This window comes from Neovison vison, chromosome 7 (assembly GCF_020171115.1).
Source record: "Neovison vison isolate M4711 chromosome 7, ASM_NN_V1, whole genome shotgun sequence".
NCBI classification, from domain to species: domain Eukaryota; kingdom Metazoa; phylum Chordata; class Mammalia; order Carnivora; family Mustelidae; genus Neogale; species Neogale vison.
Genome location: NC_058097.1, coordinates 157,977,065 through 157,999,938, shown reverse-complemented (window position 1 = coordinate 157,999,938; position 22,874 = coordinate 157,977,065). Strand labels below are relative to the sequence as shown.

The 22,874-nt window shown below is 38.0% G+C and overlaps 1 protein-coding gene across 4 annotated transcripts in view; it reads left to right on the top strand.

Annotated features, from left to right (window-relative positions):
* Positions 1-22,874, top strand: part of SBF2 (SET binding factor 2) — a 484,493-nt gene that overhangs the window by 411,604 nt on the left and 50,015 nt on the right. For all 4 annotated transcript variants that reach the window (XM_044258810.1, XM_044258813.1, XM_044258812.1 and 1 more), the window contains 8 exons: positions 7,914-8,084; positions 9,639-9,901; positions 12,494-12,666; positions 13,489-13,562; positions 15,082-15,277; positions 18,305-18,432; positions 19,910-20,085; positions 22,019-22,164. In XM_044258810.1, coding sequence (XP_044114745.1) covers positions 7,914-8,084; positions 9,639-9,901; positions 12,494-12,666; positions 13,489-13,562; positions 15,082-15,277; positions 18,305-18,432; positions 19,910-20,085; positions 22,019-22,164 — 1,327 coding nt within the window. The remainder of the gene's footprint in view (positions 1-7,913; positions 8,085-9,638; positions 9,902-12,493; positions 12,667-13,488; positions 13,563-15,081; positions 15,278-18,304; positions 18,433-19,909; positions 20,086-22,018; positions 22,165-22,874) is intronic.

The window sequence follows — 22,874 nt, the reverse complement described above, 5'->3', positions numbered from 1 at the left end:
CATTTTATAAGATAATTAAAAACTCAAATACTGACTAGATATTTGATATTAAAGAATGATTAATTTATTTAAATAGTGGATTTTTTAAAAATCTGCGTGAAACCATTTCTTTTTGACAATATGGCCAGTCTATCAATAACCCAAAAATGTTTATTGGTAAAGGAAGCAATGGGAATTATCTTTTTTTTAGGCCCCTCTCAGGCATTTCCAGGCACTATTAAATGGTGCTGAAACCAATAATCAGAGTTGACAGTTGACATTGTTGATAATGTTTATACACCACTGTTTATAATAGGAAAAATTTGAAAATAATAAAAATGTCCATTAGCAGGAATAAGGAAATGCTATATATTCATGTAATGGGATTCCATACACTTTAGTTAAATTATGCAGTAATTAAGAAACTAGATTTCTTAGCTAAACTACTAGAGTTTGATTCCAACTCTAGTTCTACCACTGCAGTTTTCTCTAGGACGAGTTACTTAACTTCTCTGTACCTCAGTTCCTTTACGTTTAAACCACGACTAAATGATAGTATTTATCTCAGTGGATCACAGGTTGTGTAAAGACTATGTTGATAAATATACATAGTGAAAGCTCAGGTTAGTTTTAATAATTATTATCATTTGTTATTATGAACTAAATAAGTCTAGCATCATAATATATGAAAAACCAAGTTCTAGAAGAAAACACAATATGGTATCATTTATATAAAGTTTAAAAACCTGTAGAAAGTGGGGGAGGGAAGAAATTTAGGTCCTGTTTTGTAGTTTTAAGAATGCCAAACCCAGGGAGTCACCTGGGTGGCTCAGCCAGTGGGGCGACTAACTCTTGGTTTTGGTCCAGGTCATGGTCTCAGGGACATGGAATCAATCCGTTGGTCCTGCACTCAATCCCTCTGGCCTCTGCACTCAGTGGGGAGGCTGCTTTCCCTCTCCCTCTGCTCCTCCCCTGACTTACTCATTCTCTCACCCTCTCTTACTAAAATAAATAAAATCTTTTAAAATAAATAAATAAAATCTTAAAAAAAAAAAAAAAAACCACTGACAAAGGACTTGACAACAAGCTTGTATTTGATTCCTTCTAATTTTTGGACCACAAAGGAAAAAAGTCTGATTTGTCATCTGATCTCTTAATATTTACTAAGCAACTTAATACAAAGAATCATTAGCAGGATAAGTCATTTAAAGACTTCAACCCTGTCATTCCAGCTACTGAAATGGCACATCAAATGAATACCGGGCAGTGCTAGTGAATGAATACTTCTTGTGTAGGAATTGTGTGCCAAGATTTTCTAAGTAACTCAGGAGAGGTTTAGACCATTATGAATTTGAGGTTACTTTCATTGTTCAAACGTAGAGTATCAGGTAGTAGAAAAGAAAAAACTATAGTAGATTCTCACAGTTACCTTTTTTTTTTAATTTTTTTTTTTAGATTTTATTTATTTATTTTTTTTTCTTCCAATTTATTTATTTTCAGAAAAACAGTATTCATTATTTTTTCACCACACCCAGTGCTCCATGCAAGCCGTGCCCTCTATAATACCCACCACCTGGTATCCCAACCTCCCACCCCCCCCGCCACTTCAAACCCCTCAGACTGTTTTTCAGAGTCCATAGTCTCTCATGGTTCACCTCCCCTTCCAATTTACCCAAATTCCCTACTCCTCTCTAACGCCCCTTGTCCTCCATGCTATTTGTTATGCTCCACAAATAAGTGAAACCATATGATAATTGACTCTCTCTGCTTGACTTATTTCACTCAGCATAATCTCTTCCAGTCCCGTCCATGTTGCTACAAAAGTTGGGTATTCATCCTTTCTGATGGAGGCATAATACTCCATAGTGTATATGGACCACATCTTCCTTATCCATTCATCCGTTGAAGGGCATCTTGGTTCTTTCCACAGTTTGGCGACTGTGGCCATTGCTCCTATAAACATTGGGGTACAGATGGCCCTTCTTTTCACGACATCTGTATCTTTGGGGTAAATACCCAGGAGTGCAATGGCAGGGTCATAGGGAAGCTCTATTTTTAATTTCTTGAGGAATCTCCACACTGTTCTCCAAAGAGGCTGCACCAACTTGCATTCCCACCAACAGTGTAAGAGGGTTCCCCTTTCTCCACATCCTCTCCAACACATGTTGTTTCCTGTTTTGTTAATTTTGGCCATTCTAACTGGTGTAAGGTGATATCTCAATGTGGTTTTAATTTGAATCTCCCTGAGGGCTAATGATGATGAGCATTTTTTCATGTGTCTGATAGCCATTTGTATGTCTTGATTGGAGAAGTGTCTGTTCATATCTTCTGCCCATTTTTTGATGTGTTTGTCTGTTTCGTGTGGGTTGAGTTTGAGGAGTTCATTATAGATCCTGGATATCAACCTTTTGTCTGTACTTTCATTTGCAAATATCTTCTCCCATTCCGTGGGTTGCCTCTTTGTTTTTTTGACTGTTTCCTTTGCTGTGCAGAAGCTTTTGATTTTGATGAAGTCCCAGAAGTTTATTTTCGCTTTTGTTTCCTTTGCTTTTGGAGACGTATCTTTTTTTTTTTTTTTTTTTTTTTTAAAGATTTTATTTATTTATTTATTTGAGAGAGAGAGAGATAGTGAGAGAGAGCATGAGCGAGGAGAAGGTCAGAGAGCGAAGCAGACTCCCCATGGAGCTGGGAGCCTGATGTGGGACTCGATCCCGGGACTCCGGGATCACGCCCTGAGCCGAAGGCAGTCGTCCAACCAACTGAGCCACCCAGGCGTCCCTTGGAGACGTATCTTGAAAGAAGTTGCTGTGGCTGATATCAGTTACCTTTTTTTAACTATTAGGATTATTTGCCATTTTGTAAATTACACTGACTAATGCACACAGTATCCTATATACTCCTTGCTTATAGGCCGCTTGCTTTCTGCTCCTTTTGATTGTATGTTTACATAGTTTGTTGTGTTTTGCTTCAATTAATTACATAGTTTAATTAAATGTAACATAAATCAATGAAAAAGTTGTATACTTTGAGAAGTATCACCAATAAGAGATAAAATGAAATTGCAATATAATCCTAAATATTCTTCGTGGACATACACAGGTATAAAAGCCATATAAATGGGAATGAAAAGTACCTAATTCAGGATCATTGTTACCTCTGAATTCAAAGGCAGATGGGGTCAAAAGGGGTACGTGGTGGGCTTCAATCATATCTATAATGTTGAATATTCTTTGTTTTAGAAAATGCATGAAGCCAATATGTTTAAGGTTTGATTAAGATTTGATAAATACAGGTTTTTGACTCACATTTTTCCTATTCCTGTCTTCCTTTTGTTTGTCTCTCAAGACTAAGCATTTGAGGGTGAGAAAAGAGAGGCAAACCGTAAGACAGACTTTTAACTACAGAGAACAGAGTTGCTGGAGGAAGATGGGGGGCAGTGATGGGTGTTAAGGAGGGCATTTGTGGTGAGCACTGGGTGTTGATGTAAGTGATAAATTACTGAATTCTACTTCTGAAACTAATATGACACTGTATGTTAACTAACTGGAATTTAAATAAAAACTTGAAACAAAAAAATACTCAAATTTTTAAAGTGACTTAATATCTGGACTTGGTCAGGCTGGTATAGAATCATAAAAGGACTGGCTGGCATTATCCCCAAACTGTGCAAAGAGGTATATTTATATTCTGGTATCCAGAGCTGGATAGGAAATACCCAGCAACTTAAACAATGAACCTTTTTATTCTACATTATTCCTTAAGACCATTATGTATTTATGGAATTGGTCCTACCAGCTAACTTTTTTTCCTGAAATCTGGTTTCCCTCTAAGCTCCCTAACTGGGGCCTTAGGCCTGGAGACCAAACATGTCTAGCCAGGCAGACCTTAGGACAGGCCCCACATACTGGTATTTTGACCTTTCCCTTGACCAACTTGTCTCTGAGATGATTTGTGTCCATTTATTTGGATTTGAATCTGGCCTGCTTATCAGTGACCTCATTAAGTTATTCTCCATATCCTATCTCATGCTGAGGTTGCCTTTGAATGCTTTGTGTAAAATGAATAGCATTGCTTAATCTAGTACCATCAGGGCTATTTTTTTCTAGATAAGGAAGGCAGTCAACATATTTTTTAATATCTCATGAAATTGCATGCCAAAATATCACTTGTTTCTATAGGGAAGAATAATAAGAATTATTAGGAAGTGTAAAATAAATAGTGTTGCAAAATTGGGGAGAAAGGAAGAGATGTCATTTGACAACAACATTCCCTACCACCACCACCACCACCACCACCACCACCCTTAGACCTTCTGTGGGGATTGAGTCTCACCTTTGAGCAAAATAAAAGGTCGTGAAGTTGGCATATGGGCCAGTTTGATTTTAAAAAAGGCTTTTCTTCAAACCAAAGAAGTGATTAGAATCAGGAGATAGTTTTATAGACAGGTGCTTATTTTCCTTGTTTATGACTGAAACTATTAGCGTATGATACAGCGCATTAGAAACCCTAAACAAGCAGGGTCGGGCCTGGTTAGTACTTGGATGGGAGAAACCCTAAACAGTCTCATCACATCTTTCTCTAGATAATTATAATATAGTTTTCTTTTGTGGAATATCTCATTTTTTTTTAACTTACAGAAATGATGTTAAATAATAGAACACCTTATTTCTGTTCCTTTCTCTTCTGCCCATCTTGCTGGATGACCTTAGGTAAATCCATTTTCTTTGTAAGGTCTCTCAAATATACAGTGAAGACATGAAGTATTCACCTTACCACCTACTTTCAAGACCAGCCAGACCACAATGCTCCATTTTTGTAATTCCCATCATTAAGTCCTGATGGGATGTAGGCAGAATAATGTGCTACTGCCCTCTGCTGGTCCTAAGAACACACCTGTCCATCAGTGCAGTGGCCCTGCCCATCCCAACACTGTCTCTTGCTTATGCTTGGACACAGTGTCTTGCTTATGCTTGGGAAGACGTAGCAGGAAACCACAAAGAAAGGAGGTGAATTTCATGTTTGGAAAAATAATTGTATTTGAGTATTTGGAAATTAATGATTTCTTATGCATATAACAGATGCCATAACCATGTGCAACTGTCTTGTCACCAAAAAGTATTTATCCTATAGTTACTTGTCCTACTGCTACAGTTTCTCACTTGGTAAACACGTTGTGGGTTCTGACTCTTTGAGCTGCTTTCATTGTTTTATACCATCTTCCTGCCTTGGAACATATATAGTCCACTTTTGTTTGGAAGATTTGGGGGAGTGAGTTTTTGCATATTCATTTTTAGTTTGTCAATAAATAGGAAGATAATAATTGGTAAGTAACTGCCAAGGAGAATGAATATGCAACATCAGTAAGAAAAATGCTGAAAAACAAAGAAAGGACTTCATTATACTTTCAGATCCCTGGGGAGCTCTGACAATTTGTAATAAAAGATCTGTAATTAATAATAGTTTTTTTGGTGTGTCAGCGATCCTAAAAGTAGGTTTCTTTATTTGAGAAACTGATAAGGATTTGTTAAAAGCTCTGGTTTTCTGAGCCCATCTGTATTAATTTCAGAACTCCAAAATTTTAAGAGCAGGTATTTATTACATCACATTTGTAGGAAATAGTGCTGCCTCTGACTACACCTACGGGAAAGGCAACTGAGAATTATTTTTGTCTTGTTTGACTTTCATGTCTTTAAAATCCCTTTCAAAATGAACATTGTTAGTCCTTAGATTGCTGTGGGGCACACACACACACACGCAACCAGCATCCTACGTATCTGCAAGCAGAGTATAGGAGGAACATGTGATTCACTTTGTCTGTGGCTTCTGCTTACGTACTCACAGAACCACATTTTGCCCATAATTTCCCATTGGGAGGTAGGAACTGTATTTTTAAACAAGTATATAGGCATATACTATATGAAGTATGAAGATCAACAGCGATCCTTATGCAGCTTGCTGTTGGGGAACTCTTGATTTTTGTATCACAGTCAATCTCAACTTATAGCCACCTGATTGGAGTTATAGTCAATCACCTCAGCAGCAGTACATAGTCCTGTCTTGAAAGGGACTTACACATGGGATGCAGAAATATGTAGACGCTCATAGGCAAAATAACAGCCATCCCACTTGCATTAGTACATGTAAGTACTACATAAGTACTACATTTCATGGTATGTGTGGTGCCTATTTTCAGTTCTAGGTTTAGTCTGCTCTAGGCCAAAAGAAAATTAGCATGTATTAAGGATATCATTTTTACCAAATGTCTTATTCATCTGTTAAGCATCCATAAGAAATGAACCAACTTTTGGTACATAACAGTTTGGTACATTACCTTAATGTAATCTTCAGTGTCTGATATTCTAAGAGAGAAGTCAGTTTACTTGCTTCTCAGCCTTTTGGCTAAGATCAAGTGGAAAGAAGTCAGTTTATTAAATTGCTTTAAAAGAAAACATATCAGAAACTTTAGTTCTACTCAATTCCAAAAAAAATAAAATGGACAAAAAGGATGTTCTTTGAGAATGTTACCTGCTGTTTCCTGAGAAATGATGGATTAAAAAAGTTTTGAAACATCTTTAATCTTTAGAGATGAAAGTAAGAGCTGTGGAAAGATGGTTTAAATCATTAACTGAAACTTGACAATATGAATCATATGTAAAAGCAAAAATACAATGTTAATTAAAATCATATCAGATCTTCGGGGCGCCTGGGTGGCTCAGTGGGTTAAGCCGCTGCCTTCGGCTCAGGTCATGATCTCAGGGTCCTGGGATCGAGTCCCGCATCGGGCTCTCTGCTCAGCAGGGAGCCTGCTTCCTCCTCTCTCTCTCTCTCTGCCTGCCTTGCTGCCTACTTGTGATCTCTCTCTGTCAAATAAATAAATAAAATCTTTAAAAAAAAAATCATATCAGATCTTCAGTGCAGAATATTACTTTGAGAAACAAAATCCTAAAATGCAGAAAAAAACAGCAGTGCTAATTAGTATTTATTTTATGATGCTCTTTTGCAAGACAATTCGGTATAGAAAAAAGAGCAGGGGTTTTGGAACCAAGCAAACTTTAGGCTTAAAAACCAGCTTTACTACTTATGTAACTTGGTATCTGACTTGAGACAATTCCTTAAACCTCCCTGAACTTCCGTTTCCTGTTCTGTAAATTGGCAATAATAATGTGCATCTTATATTTAGTATTAAATGAGGTGTGTAAATATTTATGAAGTGCCCTAAATGCCTGCAGTTAGTTTTCCTTCTCTCTACTGTAAATCACAGAGTAAGGTTTGCTCTTAATTTGAAGCCCAACAGAAGTCCTGGAAAGGAAGGTATGGTTTGAGATTACCATTTGGTGAGCAGAAAATGCCCTCAAAGCCCAGGACAGTCTGCTAGGGAGTATGTGAGGCAGGCAGTAGCCTTGGTGGGAGGTAAAGAGCTAGAGTAGGGAGGGTGTGACACTTCTGGAGTTTCAGATGCGTGATATGCCCTCATTCTGTGTGTAAGGCCGAGCTGCAGGCTCTCTCACATTTCAGTCAGTGCCCCCCAAAAATGTACTGTAGAAAAAAAAAATTTTAATTGTCTGAAGTTTAATGTTTAGGTTATGATGAATTTCATTTACATATCCCAGTTGTACTAAGAGCTATCAGCTCTACTGTGTGCACAGTACAGTGCCAGGTACTTTTCATACATTCTCTAATTCATATGGTAACTTCGATTTCTAGCTATTGCTAAAATGTCCATAGAAAGACTGAGACCCTGAAGGATTCAATAGCAAGCCCAAAGTTGCCAGTTAAAAATGAATAAGTTTCTGATTGCTAAGCTTGTACTGCCCTAAGATTATTGTTTAGATAAACCCTTTAATGATATCTGTGGTTAACCATGACCCCTGTAATTTTTTGAATTGTCATGACTCTGTCGGCCCTGTGGTGATGCATATTGTGTGTTCTCACAGAAACTGGCCCCTGGAGTCAGCCAGTTTGCTTACACCTGTGTTCAGGACCACCCCATTTGGACAAATCAGCAATTTTGGGAGACAACCTTCTACAATGCAGTGCAGGAACAGGTGCGCTCCCTTTATCTCTCAGCCACAGAAGACAATCATGCCCCACATCTGAAGCGAAAGGTAAGAGAAGAAAGATACTAGTGTGGGTGCTCCTGGGTGACTCAGTGGGTTGAGGCCTCTGCCTTCAGCTCAGGTCATGATCCCAGAGTCCTGGGATCAGGCCGTCTGGGCTCTCTGCTCAGCGGGGAGCCTGCTTCCTCCTCTCTCTCTGCCTGCTTCTCTGCCTACTTATAATCTCCGTCTCTCAAATAAATAAATAAAATCTTTAAATTTAAAAAAAAAGATACTAGTGTGAAACTGGTGTCGTGGCTTCAAGGAAAGCTTATTCAAGTATTCCCAGAGCAAAAGGAAATCTAGCCACTTTCTGCCAGTGTATTTAAGGTTCATCTTAGGGAGTCCTGTGGTGATCATCTTTCTTCTGTTGATTTCTGGTATTATATTTTTCCATAATAGCTTCTTAATACAGTCTTTAGCAGTGGAATTGTTTTATTACATGCTAATAAATAGGAATTCTTTGGAAATGATTATAGTAAGTTGAACAGAAAAAAGAAAATGAAAATACCTGAGCAGATGTCTTTGTGCAGTTAACTTTTTGAAGACGTGTCGAATTAAAATTAAATTACTCTAATAAAAAGCTTTTGCACAGCAAAGGAAACAGTTGACAAAACCAGAAGGCAGCCAATGGAATGGAAGAAGATATTTATACAAATGTCTAACCAGATAAAGGGCTAGTATCCAGTCTATAAAGAACTTCTCAAACTCAACACCAAAAAACAAATAATCCCAGCAAGAAATGGGCAGAAGACATCAACTGACATTTCTGCAAAGAAGACGTACAAGTGACCAACAGACACATCAAAAGTGCTCCACATCACTAACATTGTGGTAATACAAATGAAAACCACAATAAGATACCACCTCACACCAGTCAGAAAGGCTAAGCTTAACAAGTCAGAAAACAACAGATGTTAGCAAGGATGCGAAGAAAGGGGAACTGCTGCTGGTGGGAATGCAGGCTGGTACAGCCACTCTGGAAAATAGTATGGAGCTTCCTTAAAAAGTTAAAAACAGTTACCCCATGACCTAGCAATTGCAGTACTAGGTATTTGCCCAAAGAATACAAACATAGTGATCCAAAGGGGCACCTGCACCCCAATGTTTTTAGCAGCAGTGGCCACAAATATGGAAGGAGCCCAAATGTCCATCAACAGATGAATGGATAAAGGAGATATGAGATATATATATATATATATATATATATATATATATATATTTCCCTTCGACAGTTTATTACAACTGGCTGTTTGAAAGGAGCAGGGCCATAGAGATAAATAAATGCAATGAAATGTTCGAAGTAAAAGGCTTTGCTGCTACTTCCTTGGATTTAGCACATTGTTCCACTCAAGTCCGGCTGGAGCTGGCAGGAAAAAGAAGAGTTGATTTTGTTTTGTTGTTATTGTTATGTTTTATTTATATATTTTCTTTCTTTCTTTTTTTTTTTTTTTTTTTTTTTTTTGGTGACATGGGTATTTAATAGATAGATAATTGAAACATGTTCCATGATTTGTGAAACCTGGGTCATGGATTTACATTGTTTTGCTTCATTTTTTTTAGGAGAAGCTTCCAGATGACCGGAATCAGGAGAAGACAGCAATGGACCTGGCAGCTGAGCAGCTACGCCTTTGGCCTTCTCTGAGCAAAGTAACTCAGCAGGAGCTGGTGCAGCGTGAGGAAAGCACTGTCTTCAGTCAGGCCATTCATTTTGCAAACCTCATGGTCAACCTGCTAGTTCCACTGGATACGAGTAAAAACAAGCTCCTGAGAACGTCGGCACCAGGAGACTGGGAGAGTGGAAGCAACAGCATTGTCACGAACAGGTACCAAAAAGCGCGCATCCAGAGACCCTCCTGTTCTTCGCTTAACAGACTAAATAAAGTATTTGGGGCAAATACTGCTGTACATATTTCAAAATTTTAAGCATTTGCCTTACCTGCAGAGCTGCTCGACTCTTTTTTTTCCAACTTCATATAAAAGACCTTCACTTCATCTGATTGTTCGTAACCACCTCCCACAGTCTCTCTTCTTTCATGACCTAATTTTTTCGGCTGTCTCACCCACTACTGATCAAGCCCTTCAGTTACTTTCTGCCATAGCAATTTACAGAGAGCACTCTGGAAAATTACTAATGAACTTCTTGTTCATTAGTTACTTTTTGTTTCTGGGCCCTCCTTTTTTCAGTGTGTGCATTGCATTTGTCTATAATCATGTCCACAACCATACCTTGCTCCTGACCCGACATGGACTTCCAGTGCCATTTAGAATGATGGACTACAAGACCTAACAGGATTTGGCTCTTGACGACTGCTCTGACTTTATTTCCTGTCATTCTTCTGTCAAGAAAACTGATCTCCCTGCTAATGTTAATCCTCAAACACTCTAAACATAATACCGCCTCAGGGTCTTGGTATTTGTTCCCACAATTTGGAATAGACTCCTGAAACAGTCACAAGAATCACTCCCTCACTTCACTTAATTCTCTGCTCAAGTGCCGTCTACCTAGAGAGGTCTTCCTGACTTCCCTATCTTAAGTAGCACAAGCATCATTCTTTGTCCTACCTTGCATTTTTTTTCTTTCATGGCACTTTCCACAATCTGATTTGTTTTCGTATATTTGCTTATTGTATGACTCATTCATTGCTGTACCCCCAGCTCTTTGTATGTAGTACATACCCAATAAGTAGTTGGTTGAACATATGATGAAATGAATGAATTCATGAACTGCTTACCCAACAGAAGTGATGTTCTTTTTTTTTTTTTTTTAAAGATTTATTTATTTGACAGAGAGAGAGAGAGAGAACACAAGAAGGCAGAGAGGCAGGCAGAGAGAGTCCCTGCTGAGCAGAAAGCCTGATGTGGGACTCGATCGCAGGACCCTGAGATCATGACCTGAGCCGAAGGCAGCGGCTTAACCCACTGAGCCACCCAGGCGTCCCAGAAGTGATGTTCTAACCTCTTAGGTCTTCAGTGATACTCTTAACATGCTGGTAGTTCTTCTAACTCTTATAAATCCTTCTCAGGCTCTTTCAGGCAGCTTCTCTTCTCCCCCATTCTCAGTCCTCTTTCCACACACGTCATACTCTCTTAGAAACTCATCCACAGGGACGCCTGGGTGGCTCAGTTGGTTAAGCAGCTGCCTTCGGCTCAGGTCATGATCCCAGCGTCCTGGGATCGAGTCCCACATCGGGCTCCTTGCTCTGCAGGAAGCCTGCTTCTCTCTCTGACTCTGCCTTCCACTCTGTCTGCCTGTGCTCGCTCTCGCTCGCTCTCTCTCTGACAAATAAATAAATAAAATCTTTAAAAAAAAGAAAGAAAGAAACTCATCCACAGCCCACATCTCTGACCCCAACCTCTCAATCTCTCTATCCCAGATGCTTTATTTTTGTCAAGAATATCCAAGAGCTTTTAGTCTCCCAGGCTAAACAATTTTTTGTTGTTTTAAAATCAGCCTTTTACACTATGCAGTCAACTGCACAGGTCTCTTATTTCCTCCTGCAGAGAAGTTATTTTATGTGAACAATATAGCCTAGGCCTTCATTGCTTCAAACTATAGATGACCAAGCTCCTTGAAAGTCTATGTAGTGAATGGCTAAGACACTTAAGTCCTTTAATGCTCTGGGATGGTGTGAGGCCATATTCACAGTTTAGCTTTACCTTAAGACTGATTCAGCTAATGTAGTTGGATTTGGAGGAAAGAGAACTAAGTAGTTTAGAACAAACAAAGGAGTCTTTTCCATGATGAGCAGTCTAAAAGAAGGCATAGGAGGCCAGAGTGTTTGTCAAACAGTGGAAACTGAATAAGCAGCAAAGACAGGGATTGAGCTTTCATATGCATTATTTCAAATTCATTCCCTTCTGTTGCATGATTTTATCATGTACAGAAGACTGATGGCTTCAAAGTGTCTAGAAGTGCTGTGGTTCACTCAAAGAGACAAATATTGGCAACAGAAAGGCTCGCAGGACAGTTTGGTTCTTCCATTTGAAACAATATGCTATTTTCTGGGAAAAGTTCTTTCACTTCGCCTACCAGGGAACATGTCTCCTAGTTGTCAAAGGCCAAAGATAGCAATATTACTTTGTCTGGTTCTGTGTGGTAATTAACTTGAGAGAACAGGTTTTTGGTTTTGTTTTTTTTTTTTTTAGAAGTTTCAAGTATCAGATAATAAATGAAAGAGTCTGTTTTTGCTTTAGTTTCTGTGGTTCCTGAGTTCCTTTTTAGGAGAATGACAGAGGTATTTCTTACAAAAATAAGTCTGGATCCAAAGGACAGTGCCCGACAGTAGCTTTCAAATGTAGGCAAATAGAATCTCCTAATGTAGGCAGATTTAAATTTCTGTCAGAATTAACGGTGATAGAATAGTCATTTGTTACATTTGATTACTAACCATGATTTCTTTCCTTGATTTTCTCAGTATTGCAGGAAGCGTAGCTGAGAGCTATGATACAGAAAGTGGGTTTGAAGATTCAGAGAATAATGACATCGCCAATTCTGTTGTGCGATTCATTACCCGATTTATTGACAAGGTTTGCACAGAGAGTGGAGTTACTCAGGATCACATCAAGAGCCTTCATTGCATGATACCAGGTAACCAACTTACAGATACTAGAGAAAAAGAATATTGGAGATAATTGAGTAAGAATTGTTTTTAGGGATCTATTTTTTTCAGCATAACACCTACAGTACTTGTCTTTTATGTAGTTTAGTGTGCCATTTTATGTTCTGATTAATTTTTTTAATATTTCTAAATTATGGTAAAATATATATAATGTAAAATTTGCCACTTGAAGCTATTTTAAGTGTAGAATTCACTGATGTTAATCACATTCACAGTGTTGTGCAGTCATTACCACTATCCTTTACCAAAAACTTTTTTATCACTGAAATACACACTCTACCCATTAAGCCCTAACTCCCTGTTCTCCATTTCTGTAGTCCCTGGTAAGCTCTATATCTCTATGAATTTGCCTATTCTAGATATTTCTTATAAGTTAAATCATACAATATATGTTCCTGTGTGTCTGGCTTCTTTCACTTAGCATAATGTTTTCTAAGTTCTTCCATGTTGTAGCAGGTATCAGAATGCCATTCATTTTTATGGCCAGATACTATTCCATTGTATGGATATACCACATTTTGTTTATCCGTTCAACTGTTGGTGGACATCTGGATTGTTTCTGACTTCTAGCTACTATGAATATCCACATACAACTATTTGTTTGAGTGCTTATTTTTTATTTTTTACGTATGTACCTAGGAGTGGAATTGCTACATCATATGGTAATTCTGTGTTTAACTTTCTGAGGAACCACTAAACTGTGATTAGTTTTTAATTCTAAAACATTCAGAATTTATATTAATTCTGCTTATTTTGTTCTCTTTTATTTTGAATACACTGACTTATCCTAGGAATTGTAGCTATGCACATTGAGACCCTAGAAGCAGTACATCGAGAGAGCAGAAGACTCCCACCTATACAGAAGGTAATTATTCCAACTGTATGCTTTCGGGTTATAACATCTCTTCTTAAAAACAGCAACAATACACTTTTGTGCCCCAGAAAGCACCTTCTCCTAACCTTTTACAGAGACTCCACTTTTAATGATACATTAAACTTTCAGAGGAGTTTACCAGGTAGATCCTTATAAAACAGACACTGAAAGAGAATAATAGATTCAACAAAGGAGCCATAATAGCCTCTTGTTGAGTCTATTTTTATAGGCAGGGCATAAATTTTGAACATTCTAACTTCCAAGCCCAAGACAAGATTTTATGCCCTGCCCACTTCCAGAAAAAAAGGACTTAAGGCAATTACCATAAAAATACCAGGTTCCTGAATCTGTTTACGTTGTAAGCATACCTCCCAAGCATCTGGGAATCTGGGAAGTCTATTAAAAATTGAGAGTCCTGAACCCCACCCCAGCCTCCTGAATTAGAGTTCCCTGAGACTTGGTCTGGGAATCTATACTTTCAAATACAAGCCTCCCAGATGATTATTTTGCAGCTAATCTGGCACCAGTCTGTGGACTAGTGTCAGGACTTACCTCTATAACAGAACTATTAAAAATAAATTCAAAAGAAAAATCAGAAGGCAGATGGATAGGAAAGATATTTCTATGAGAAATTGAATATCATTATAACTTTGGCTTTACATTTAGCTCTGAGCTTCCTAGAGCCAACAAAAAGAATAGTACTGATTTATATAATTTTTATTGCTTAGTAAAAAGTAAGCGTATTAGATCTTCAGGAGAGGTGATTTTTTTTTTCCTAGCACTGTTATTTCCAGAGGAGTGTATCATGTGGTTGTACATTTCCCAAGATGTGTAAATGTTCATTACTTGGCCAGTTTTTGTGTTAATCTTCAATAAAGGCCAAGAAGGGCAGATCCTTTCAAAGATGCATCTGTTTTTCTAATTATTTGTTTTTTAAGTTTATAGAAGTAACAGTGTTCCTTGTATAAAATTAAACTATTAAAGAAATACACATTAAACAGGGTAAAAGTCCTCCTTGGTCTTTCCAACTCCACCTCACCTCTGCCTTTAACCATGATAGTACCACCTTTAACAGTTTAGTCCATATTCTCACCATTTTTCCTTTTTCCAAAAAGAGGGAATTATAATATACATACTGGTTTACAGCTTCCTTTTTTTACTTGACAGTGTACCCTTGATATCTTTGTATGTTCACACATACAGATCTAGGTCATTTTTTTCAATGGTTGCAAAATGTTCCATTGAACAGATATTTTAAACATCTTAGTAATTTCCAATGATTTTACTGTTAATAATAAAGAATCTTAAAAAATTAAATAAATGAACAAAGAATCTTTTCACATTTGGATACAAAAACGTCATTTCTGCCTCTTCCCTAATCTGTTTTCTCGTTTTGGCTACTTAAGCAGTCTGACTTAGGTTTTTTAGATCTGCAACTGAAAAGATAACTTTGGTCTAAGTGTTAGAAACCCCACAAGATTTGTGTTTGAAATACTTTCTCTGTTATTAGCCCAAGATTCTCAGGCCTGCTCTCCTGCCAGGAGAAGAAATCGTCTGTGAAGGTCTTCGAGTCCTGCTAGACCCTGATGGAAGAGAAGAAGCTACTGGAGGCCTTCTTGGAGGCCCTCAGCTCCTGCCAGCAGAAGGAGCCTTGTTCCTTACCACATATAGAATTCTTTTCAGGGGGACTCCCCATGATCAGCTAGGTATGACTCATATTATGCCATCAGAATATGGATATCCATGTGCTGCTTGAGGTTTTGATTCCATTTGTGTGCAGTAATTTGCAGATCATTTCAGATTCAAAGAAAGCCTTTTGTCACCAAGTAGTTTTTAGAATCCTTTGTCTGTCAAAGCTAATGATTATTTGGATTTTAAAGTCTTATTTAAAGAACCAAGGGTATCTTCTAAACAGTACATCAAGGGTTCATTCACTGAAACAATCATAATTTCATGAGGTTTATTCACTGAAACAATCAGAATTTTATGAGATTTATTCACTGAAACAATCAGAATTTCATGAGGCAGTATATTGTGACTTAGGGATATTCACGGTATAAAGCTGATAACGAGGTCTCCTGCCGATTTGCCCCACCTTTCTGAGTTGCATAGTTAACTGCAAGGTTCAGGTCTTCCAGACACACGATTCCTTTTGTGGAAAGATATGCTAAGCATCACAGGGTTGTACAGCACTAACTAACCCCACTTCCTCTTGTCACATTTCAACTAACCTCATTTCCCTTTTGGCAGACAACTTCCATTCACTAAACTCCCTCAACTTCTATTTCCATATTCTACTACTCTGTGTACTCTTCCATATTAGAAAGGAATAGCATGCCCTATCAAGTCTGATTTATCTTTTTTAAATCACTGTAATCTCTAAACTCTTTTGGTTGATGGGAAAAGCATAAAACATTTGGGCTAGAGCTGTTGCTCTCTAAATAAGAAGCTAAGATTCAGACTGCTGTTGGCTAATTGTGATATCTTAAGTCCCCTGACCTCTCTTCCAAGTTTTAGTTTCCCCTTTTATAAAACTAGGGTATTGGGCTTAATTGGTGATAATTCGGTGGTTCTCAGCCTTGACTACATATTTGAATTGTCAGAAAGCTTAAAAAAAAAACTACCAATCTGGGCCCAACCCTCACACAGTTAAATTAATACCTGGAATAGGATTCTAGGAATGGAAAGACCCAGGCATCTGTGCGTTTTTAAGCCCCAGAAGTGGTTCTTATACATAGTAAGGATTGAGAACCATTGAGATAAATGGTCACTAAAGTTCCTTCCTCATCTGCAATTTTTCAATCAGTAACATTTGATGAGATGTACTATATGTGCTGTACATTTTTTTAGACAGTGGACTTTAGGTGTATAAAATGTAGTATCCAGGGCACCTGGGTGGCTCAGTGGGTTGAGCCGCTGCCTTCGGCTCAGGTCATGATCTCAGGGTCCTGGGATCGAGTCCCGCATCGGGCTCTCTGCTTCCTCCTCTCTCTCTCTCTCTGCCTGCCTCTATGCCTACTTGCAATCTCTCTCTGTCAAATAAATAAATAAAATCTTTTAAAAAAAAATGTAGTATCCTTAAAATCTCACAATTGCGTAATTCCTCTGTTGGATAGAATCAAGATGGTTTATTGTCTTATTCATAAAAGAGTGCTTACCATGTAATTTTTAAAAATCTCATAAATTCAATAAACAAAATGAATCTATGGACATAGTTGTATTCATTTGGAAAAGAGAGAAAATGGAGCAAAATTTTTCAGCCCTTTCCTGCCATATCACCACACATAAATTATATTTGTATTTGAAAGCAAATGTAATTTTAAAAGAAACTAAATATCTAGTACTTAAAATTTCTTTTGTACTGTGGCTTGTGAGCTTAGTGGCCACAAACATATATTCTGGGGATATAAATATATAAGATATTTGGTCACTTAAGTTGTTCTTGTTTATTTCCTTTTAAAAAAAATCAAAACCATACTTAGTATAAAGGCTTATATTGTTCTCTCGTTTTTTCCTGTCAATTTTGGGGTTAATTTTGCATTTTAGGGAACCTATTTTTATCAGAGAAAGCCTTCTTATTGCCTCTTTCATTTCTCTTTTTAAATTTCTAATTTAAAATATCTCCTTTAATGACACCTAGAAATATGATAATTTTATGTGTATTGTATAAGTATAGGTTGTTTGATACATCCTAGGACTAAATTCTGTATAAATTCTATATACATCCTAATTTAGTTTAGCCTCTGGATATGAGCTCAGCATAAGAGGATAATCAGAATTTTCTAGGTTAGGAGTTGATAGATCCAGGAAATGAGAAATTCTGATGATGATAAGTAGATGTATGGGTGAACTCATAAACCTAGTTCAGTTCTCACCCATCTGCCTTACTAGCCAAGGCGCCTTGCTCATTGCTGTTCCTGGTCTTTCACTTGTACCACTGCCTGAATTTCCCTCCTCTCCCTCTCTGCAGATCTAAGCCTACGCTCTCTTCAAACCTCACCTTCCCTCTCACTTCCTCCAGGAATCATTCTCTAGCCATCTAGCTCGCAGAAATCTTCTCCCTTTCTGAAATATTTAAATCTCCGTTCCCTCAAACTTAGGAGCTAATGACATGTTATATTCAGCATGTGACTCTCCTCTCCCAGGGGGATCTTTGAACTTTCCAAGTGAGGCTTTGCGTGTACTACTTATTTTCTAGGCTTGCATCTTCACAACCTCTAGTAGTTGATAATTATTTACATTTTCCCTTCCTTGCTTTAATATTTAAATTTTTAAAACTCTTCAGCCTACACTTAGTCTTGTATCTTCTGAAGGCACAAATACATGATATGGCACCTTTTATCATATATGGAAACACATTTTAAAAATCTTTTCTTTTTTGCTTTATACTTACAATAAATGTCATGGATGCCTTTAAGATTAAAAATGTTTAAGATTGCCTTAAACCAGGTGATCTGGTGTGGCACACAGCCGTTCGGAGAAGTAGAAAGAATGAAGGCAAGCAGACTGGGACGGTTCATTCACTCCAGGAAAGGATCATGTCTCAGGAGTGAATTGCCATGCAATAAAATCAATGAATGTGATTCTGGAATCATGGCATTTTCTCACTGCATTCTTGGGCATCAGCCTCTCCTGATATATTTTGTTAGCAGAGGCTGATAAAATGAGAAGCAGGGATTCTATAAATAACCAATAAAGTGCTGTTGCTGAGTCTGTGTCCTTCTTTCCTGTAGTTGGTGAGCAGACAGTTGTGCGGAGTTTTCCTATTGCCTCCATCACCAAGGAGAAGAAGATTACCATGCAGAACCAGCTGCAGCAGAACATGCAAGAGGGACTACAGATTACATCAGCATCTTTTCAGGTATTAAGAAAGGGAGCCAGGGACACCTGGATGGCTCAGTGGGTTAAAGCCTCTGCCTTCGGCTCAGGTCATGATCCCAGGGTCCTGGGATCCAGCCCTGTGTGGGGCTCTCTGCTCAGCAAGGAGCCTGCTTTTCCCCTCCCTCTGCCTGCCTCTCTGCCACTTGTGATCTCTGTCTGTCAAATAAATAAAATCTTTCAAAAAAATTTTTTTAAAAAGGGAGCCACCATTTCTCTACTATTTAAGAGTTTTCTACAAATGATGTGGCTACTTTCTGTGGTAATGGACTCAGACGTTAGAGGATGAGGATTAGAGGGTGTGAGAGGGTAATCTTCAACTGAGTAAACCCGAATCGTTCTGTATTTAATCCCTCACTTCCTGAACCCCTTGGCCAACTGAGTACCAACAGATATCTGTCAATAATTAGTGATCTTAGAAATTCAGACACATACAGTTGGCTCTTGTTCTCTGCCAAGTCATACCTTTGTGTTTGATAAAGGCTTTAGAGAGAAAACAATTCTCTTGGCACCTGTTTCAGAAGGAAATGCCCTATGGCACTTCTGTGGAAGAGATAAAACTCTAAGAATTATAGTCAGGGCTAAAGTACTATTGGTACTAACTAAATAGCTTTTAATTAAGCAGAGGATTTTCTAGCGAGCTTTAAACATATCAGAACTTGTGGAATTACTGATAAAAGCAGACATGGGAAGAGTGATCTTCTTTTAGATTTTCCTTTTTATAGTTCTTAGTCTATAAAATTTTGCTCTTCCTATTTTTATGCCTTGTCTCTGACTTCTCAGATTTTTGAGGGCGCCAGTTCTTGCTGCATTTCTTCCAGCCACCCCTAGGACCTCCATGTGCTCATTGTGTGAAATGCGAGGCTACTGATCTCTAGGCTCCAGACCTAGTCCCATCACCTGGGGGCAGGGACCTCCCGGGGATTTCTTCACTGGTCCACCTGCCAGAGGACTCTAAACTGGAATATTGCCTGGCTATCTTGCTTAGGATTCTAGTCACGCAGACTTTTTCTTACTAGATTTATGGTAATTCTGGGTAAGAAGAAGCTTCCTTAGGCCAAATTCTCCATCTAGAGCCAATAGTTGAAAAAAAAGAAAGACATGTTTCCTAATTCAGACACTGTAAGTTAATTTCTCTATCCCATCATAGAAAAGGTAGTCTTAAAGAAACCCAACTTCAAGATACATGATTTTCAAAAAAAAAAAAAAAAAAAAAAGATACATGATTTTCCTTGCCAGTGAACCATCTATGACAAGTATACCTTTCCAAGCCCTTTTTAAAAAAAAAATTTTTGAGCCCTTTTTTTAAATAAAAAATTGTATTACATGATATCCAAGGTCCCCTCAACCTCTGGACTTCTGCCATTTAGTATTAACTTTCTGGTATTTCAATAACTTGGGAGGATGTTATCTGGAAATCCTTAATTAATCCTAAAGCATTTTCTCTCTTTTCCTTCTAGTTGATTAAAGTAGCGTTTGATGAAGAAGTGAGTCCAGAGGTAGTAGAGATCTTTAAGAAACAGCTAATGAAGTTCCGTTATCCTCAGTCCATTTTCACCACCTTTGCTTTTGCTGCTGGACAAACTACCCCACAAATAATTTTACCCAAACAGAAGGAAAAGAACACATCCTTCCGGTAAGAAGACAGTCAAGTTTCTTCATTTCAGCCTTTTCATAACTCCCCGATGGGGGAAGTGACCTCTCTTTGTGTCAGTGTATACGTGACTGCTGTTTTTGTTTGTCCTCCTGTGAAGCCCATTGGACATAGCTCGGAAAGTTATGGAGCAGTAGCACTGATGTGTGGAGCAAGTTTCAATAACTAAATGCTATAAAAGGTTTTGACCAATATGTCCATTGCTCATGATACATTTTTTGGAATGTGAAACTCTGTTCCCCCTTTTTCCCATATTGATTCCTTTCTAACTGGCTTTGAGCAGGCCCTTCAGTTTTCTTTGATATCCAGACCTAGTAGACAGTTTTGCTTTGATCTAGAGATGGTAGCCTTTGTTTTTTCTTTTTCTGTAACTTTTTGTTTTGGTTTAGTTTCAAATTTACAGAAAAGTTGCAACATAACACAAAGAATTCCTATATACCATTTACCTAGATACAACAATTGTTTATGTTTTGCTCCATTTTTTTTATCATTTTCTCTCACATATGTATTTTTTTAAACCATTTGAATTATATACATAATACTCCTTTATCCTTAAATATATTGATACGTATTTTCTAAGAACAAACCATGGTATATAACCAGGAAATTGAATTGGTATATAACTTATATCTAATCCAGCGTCCTTGTTCAAATTGCTGATAATCCTTTATAGCTTTTTTTTTTTTTCTGCCTAGTACAGGATCCATTCCAGGATCAGACATTGCATTTAGTTGTCTTATTTCTTTGTGGGACCCCTTGTTTTCTGAAAATTTTTAGTAATTTATGTCGAAACTTTTACATTTCGGTTATTACAAAATAACAATTGCTTAAAATTTATCTTCAATTAGTAATAAAATATAGGAGCCAAAAGCTCAGTTCATTCATTATTAATCACTTAGAATTTGGGCATCTGTCAGTACAAATTACGTATAAGGGAGTACTCTGCAGACTTTGGAGAAGAGCCCTTTTCTTTGCCCAGAAGTGGGGTATGCTGGAGGTTATAGAAGAGTTGAGGTTCCAGACAGTGTGTCATTACTATCTTGCATAGCTGACCACCTGTACCACAGTTCCCTGGTGAGTAAAGGGGCCCATGGAAATCCAGAAATGATACACTGAAACATGAGCAGCTTCCTAGGCATTTACAGCAGCGAGCCAGACATCTTGTCTTTGCAGTATGGAGTCACAGGGGAGCCTGTGACATCTCTTATTCCAACCCTCTATGGAAGATATGAAGCTTTGTATGGCATTTTATGTTTAGAATCTATGGACTGTGGGAGGGAATACACACACACACACACACACACACACACATCAACGTTTTCTGTATTGAGCTTAATCTATCCAGCTACAAGATAGATACAGCAATTTTAAGATTTAAAACAACTCAGAATTGTCTTGAGTATGTAAAGGTTTACAGTGTCAGAAGGCAGGACACCACACATACTTAGACATGGTGCTAAATATAATTCTTACATGATCTCAAAGAAAAGCCTATGAGTTAGTAGAAAGAGTTTGAATTAGTAGAGAGTGGAGCAGACAGGCTTCCATGAAGGAGGACTTCTACCAGCATAGTTTGTGAGAGCTGGTGGAGGAGGTGGCATGGGTAACCAGAGTGCATTAAGGGGCATGTTCGACCCAAAGTCCAACTGAGTTTAGATTTGGAATAAGTAGCTTATGTGCTACTCTGGGTTCTTGCACTTTTTGCCTTCAGCTGTCCTGATGATAACAGTGTTTTATAGGAAATTAGTCTCTGCCATATACAAAATGATCTAAAAAGGAGAGACTTACTGAAGGGCTCCATAATCCTAGTAGCTATGGGTATAGAAAAGGAATAAGTTGAGCTGTGTAGGTGTCAAAAAATGTAAATGTTGTCCTCATATTAAATTGATGGCCTCTTTGGTTTTATGACTTACAGCACCTTCTCAAAAACAATTGTGAAAGGTGCCAAAAGGGCAGGGAAAATGACAATTGGGCGGCAGTATTTATTGAAGAGGAGGACAGGGACAATTGTGGAAGAGAGAGTGAATCGTCCTGGATGGAATGAAGAAGATGATATATCAGGTATGTGAGAACTCCTTTTTTCCTTCATGAATTGGTTTTATTCTTTCTTCTTATGAGTAAGAATAAGAATCTCGGATGTAGTTGTCCTTAAACTTTGACTCACAAGAACCTAGATCTCATAAGAAGAGTGGAGGGCACTTAGCAGCTTCTCAAAATAGGTGGGGGGGAGTTATTTTCCCAAGATTCCATTGTTCAGAAAAGGTTTTGCTAAATTATGCTTCTCTCTTACTAAATCCACAGAGCTCGTTGGCCACTGTTACATGGGTCTCATCAAAGGGAGAAAGAAAGAAACCCAGTGCATGGGAAATTTAGGTAGAAAGTAATCCCCTGTACCTTATTGTTACACAGTAAGAATAAGGAAACAAGGACATTGGACATTCAAAATTAAAGATTTGGGTTTGGGGTAAGAACATTGTGGGTACTCTGAATCAAAATGAGGGACCAAAGATGAAGAGATTCTTAGATGGTAAGAAAAAAAAGGGCAGAATCTGAGAAGCTGAGATACCTCTTGGTTGGGAAAATAGAGGCAGGAAACCAGTCACAAAATTTCTTATTGACTGTTTTCTGTTCCTTAAACCACTATGGACTATGTTTATGGAATTAACACTAGGGAGAAATCTGATCTAACAGGAGGCAGGATGCCTTTGTACCTCTTTTCTTTTCAGGATCTTAGAGTCAATCACCAGTAACTATAATACTACTACTTCTAA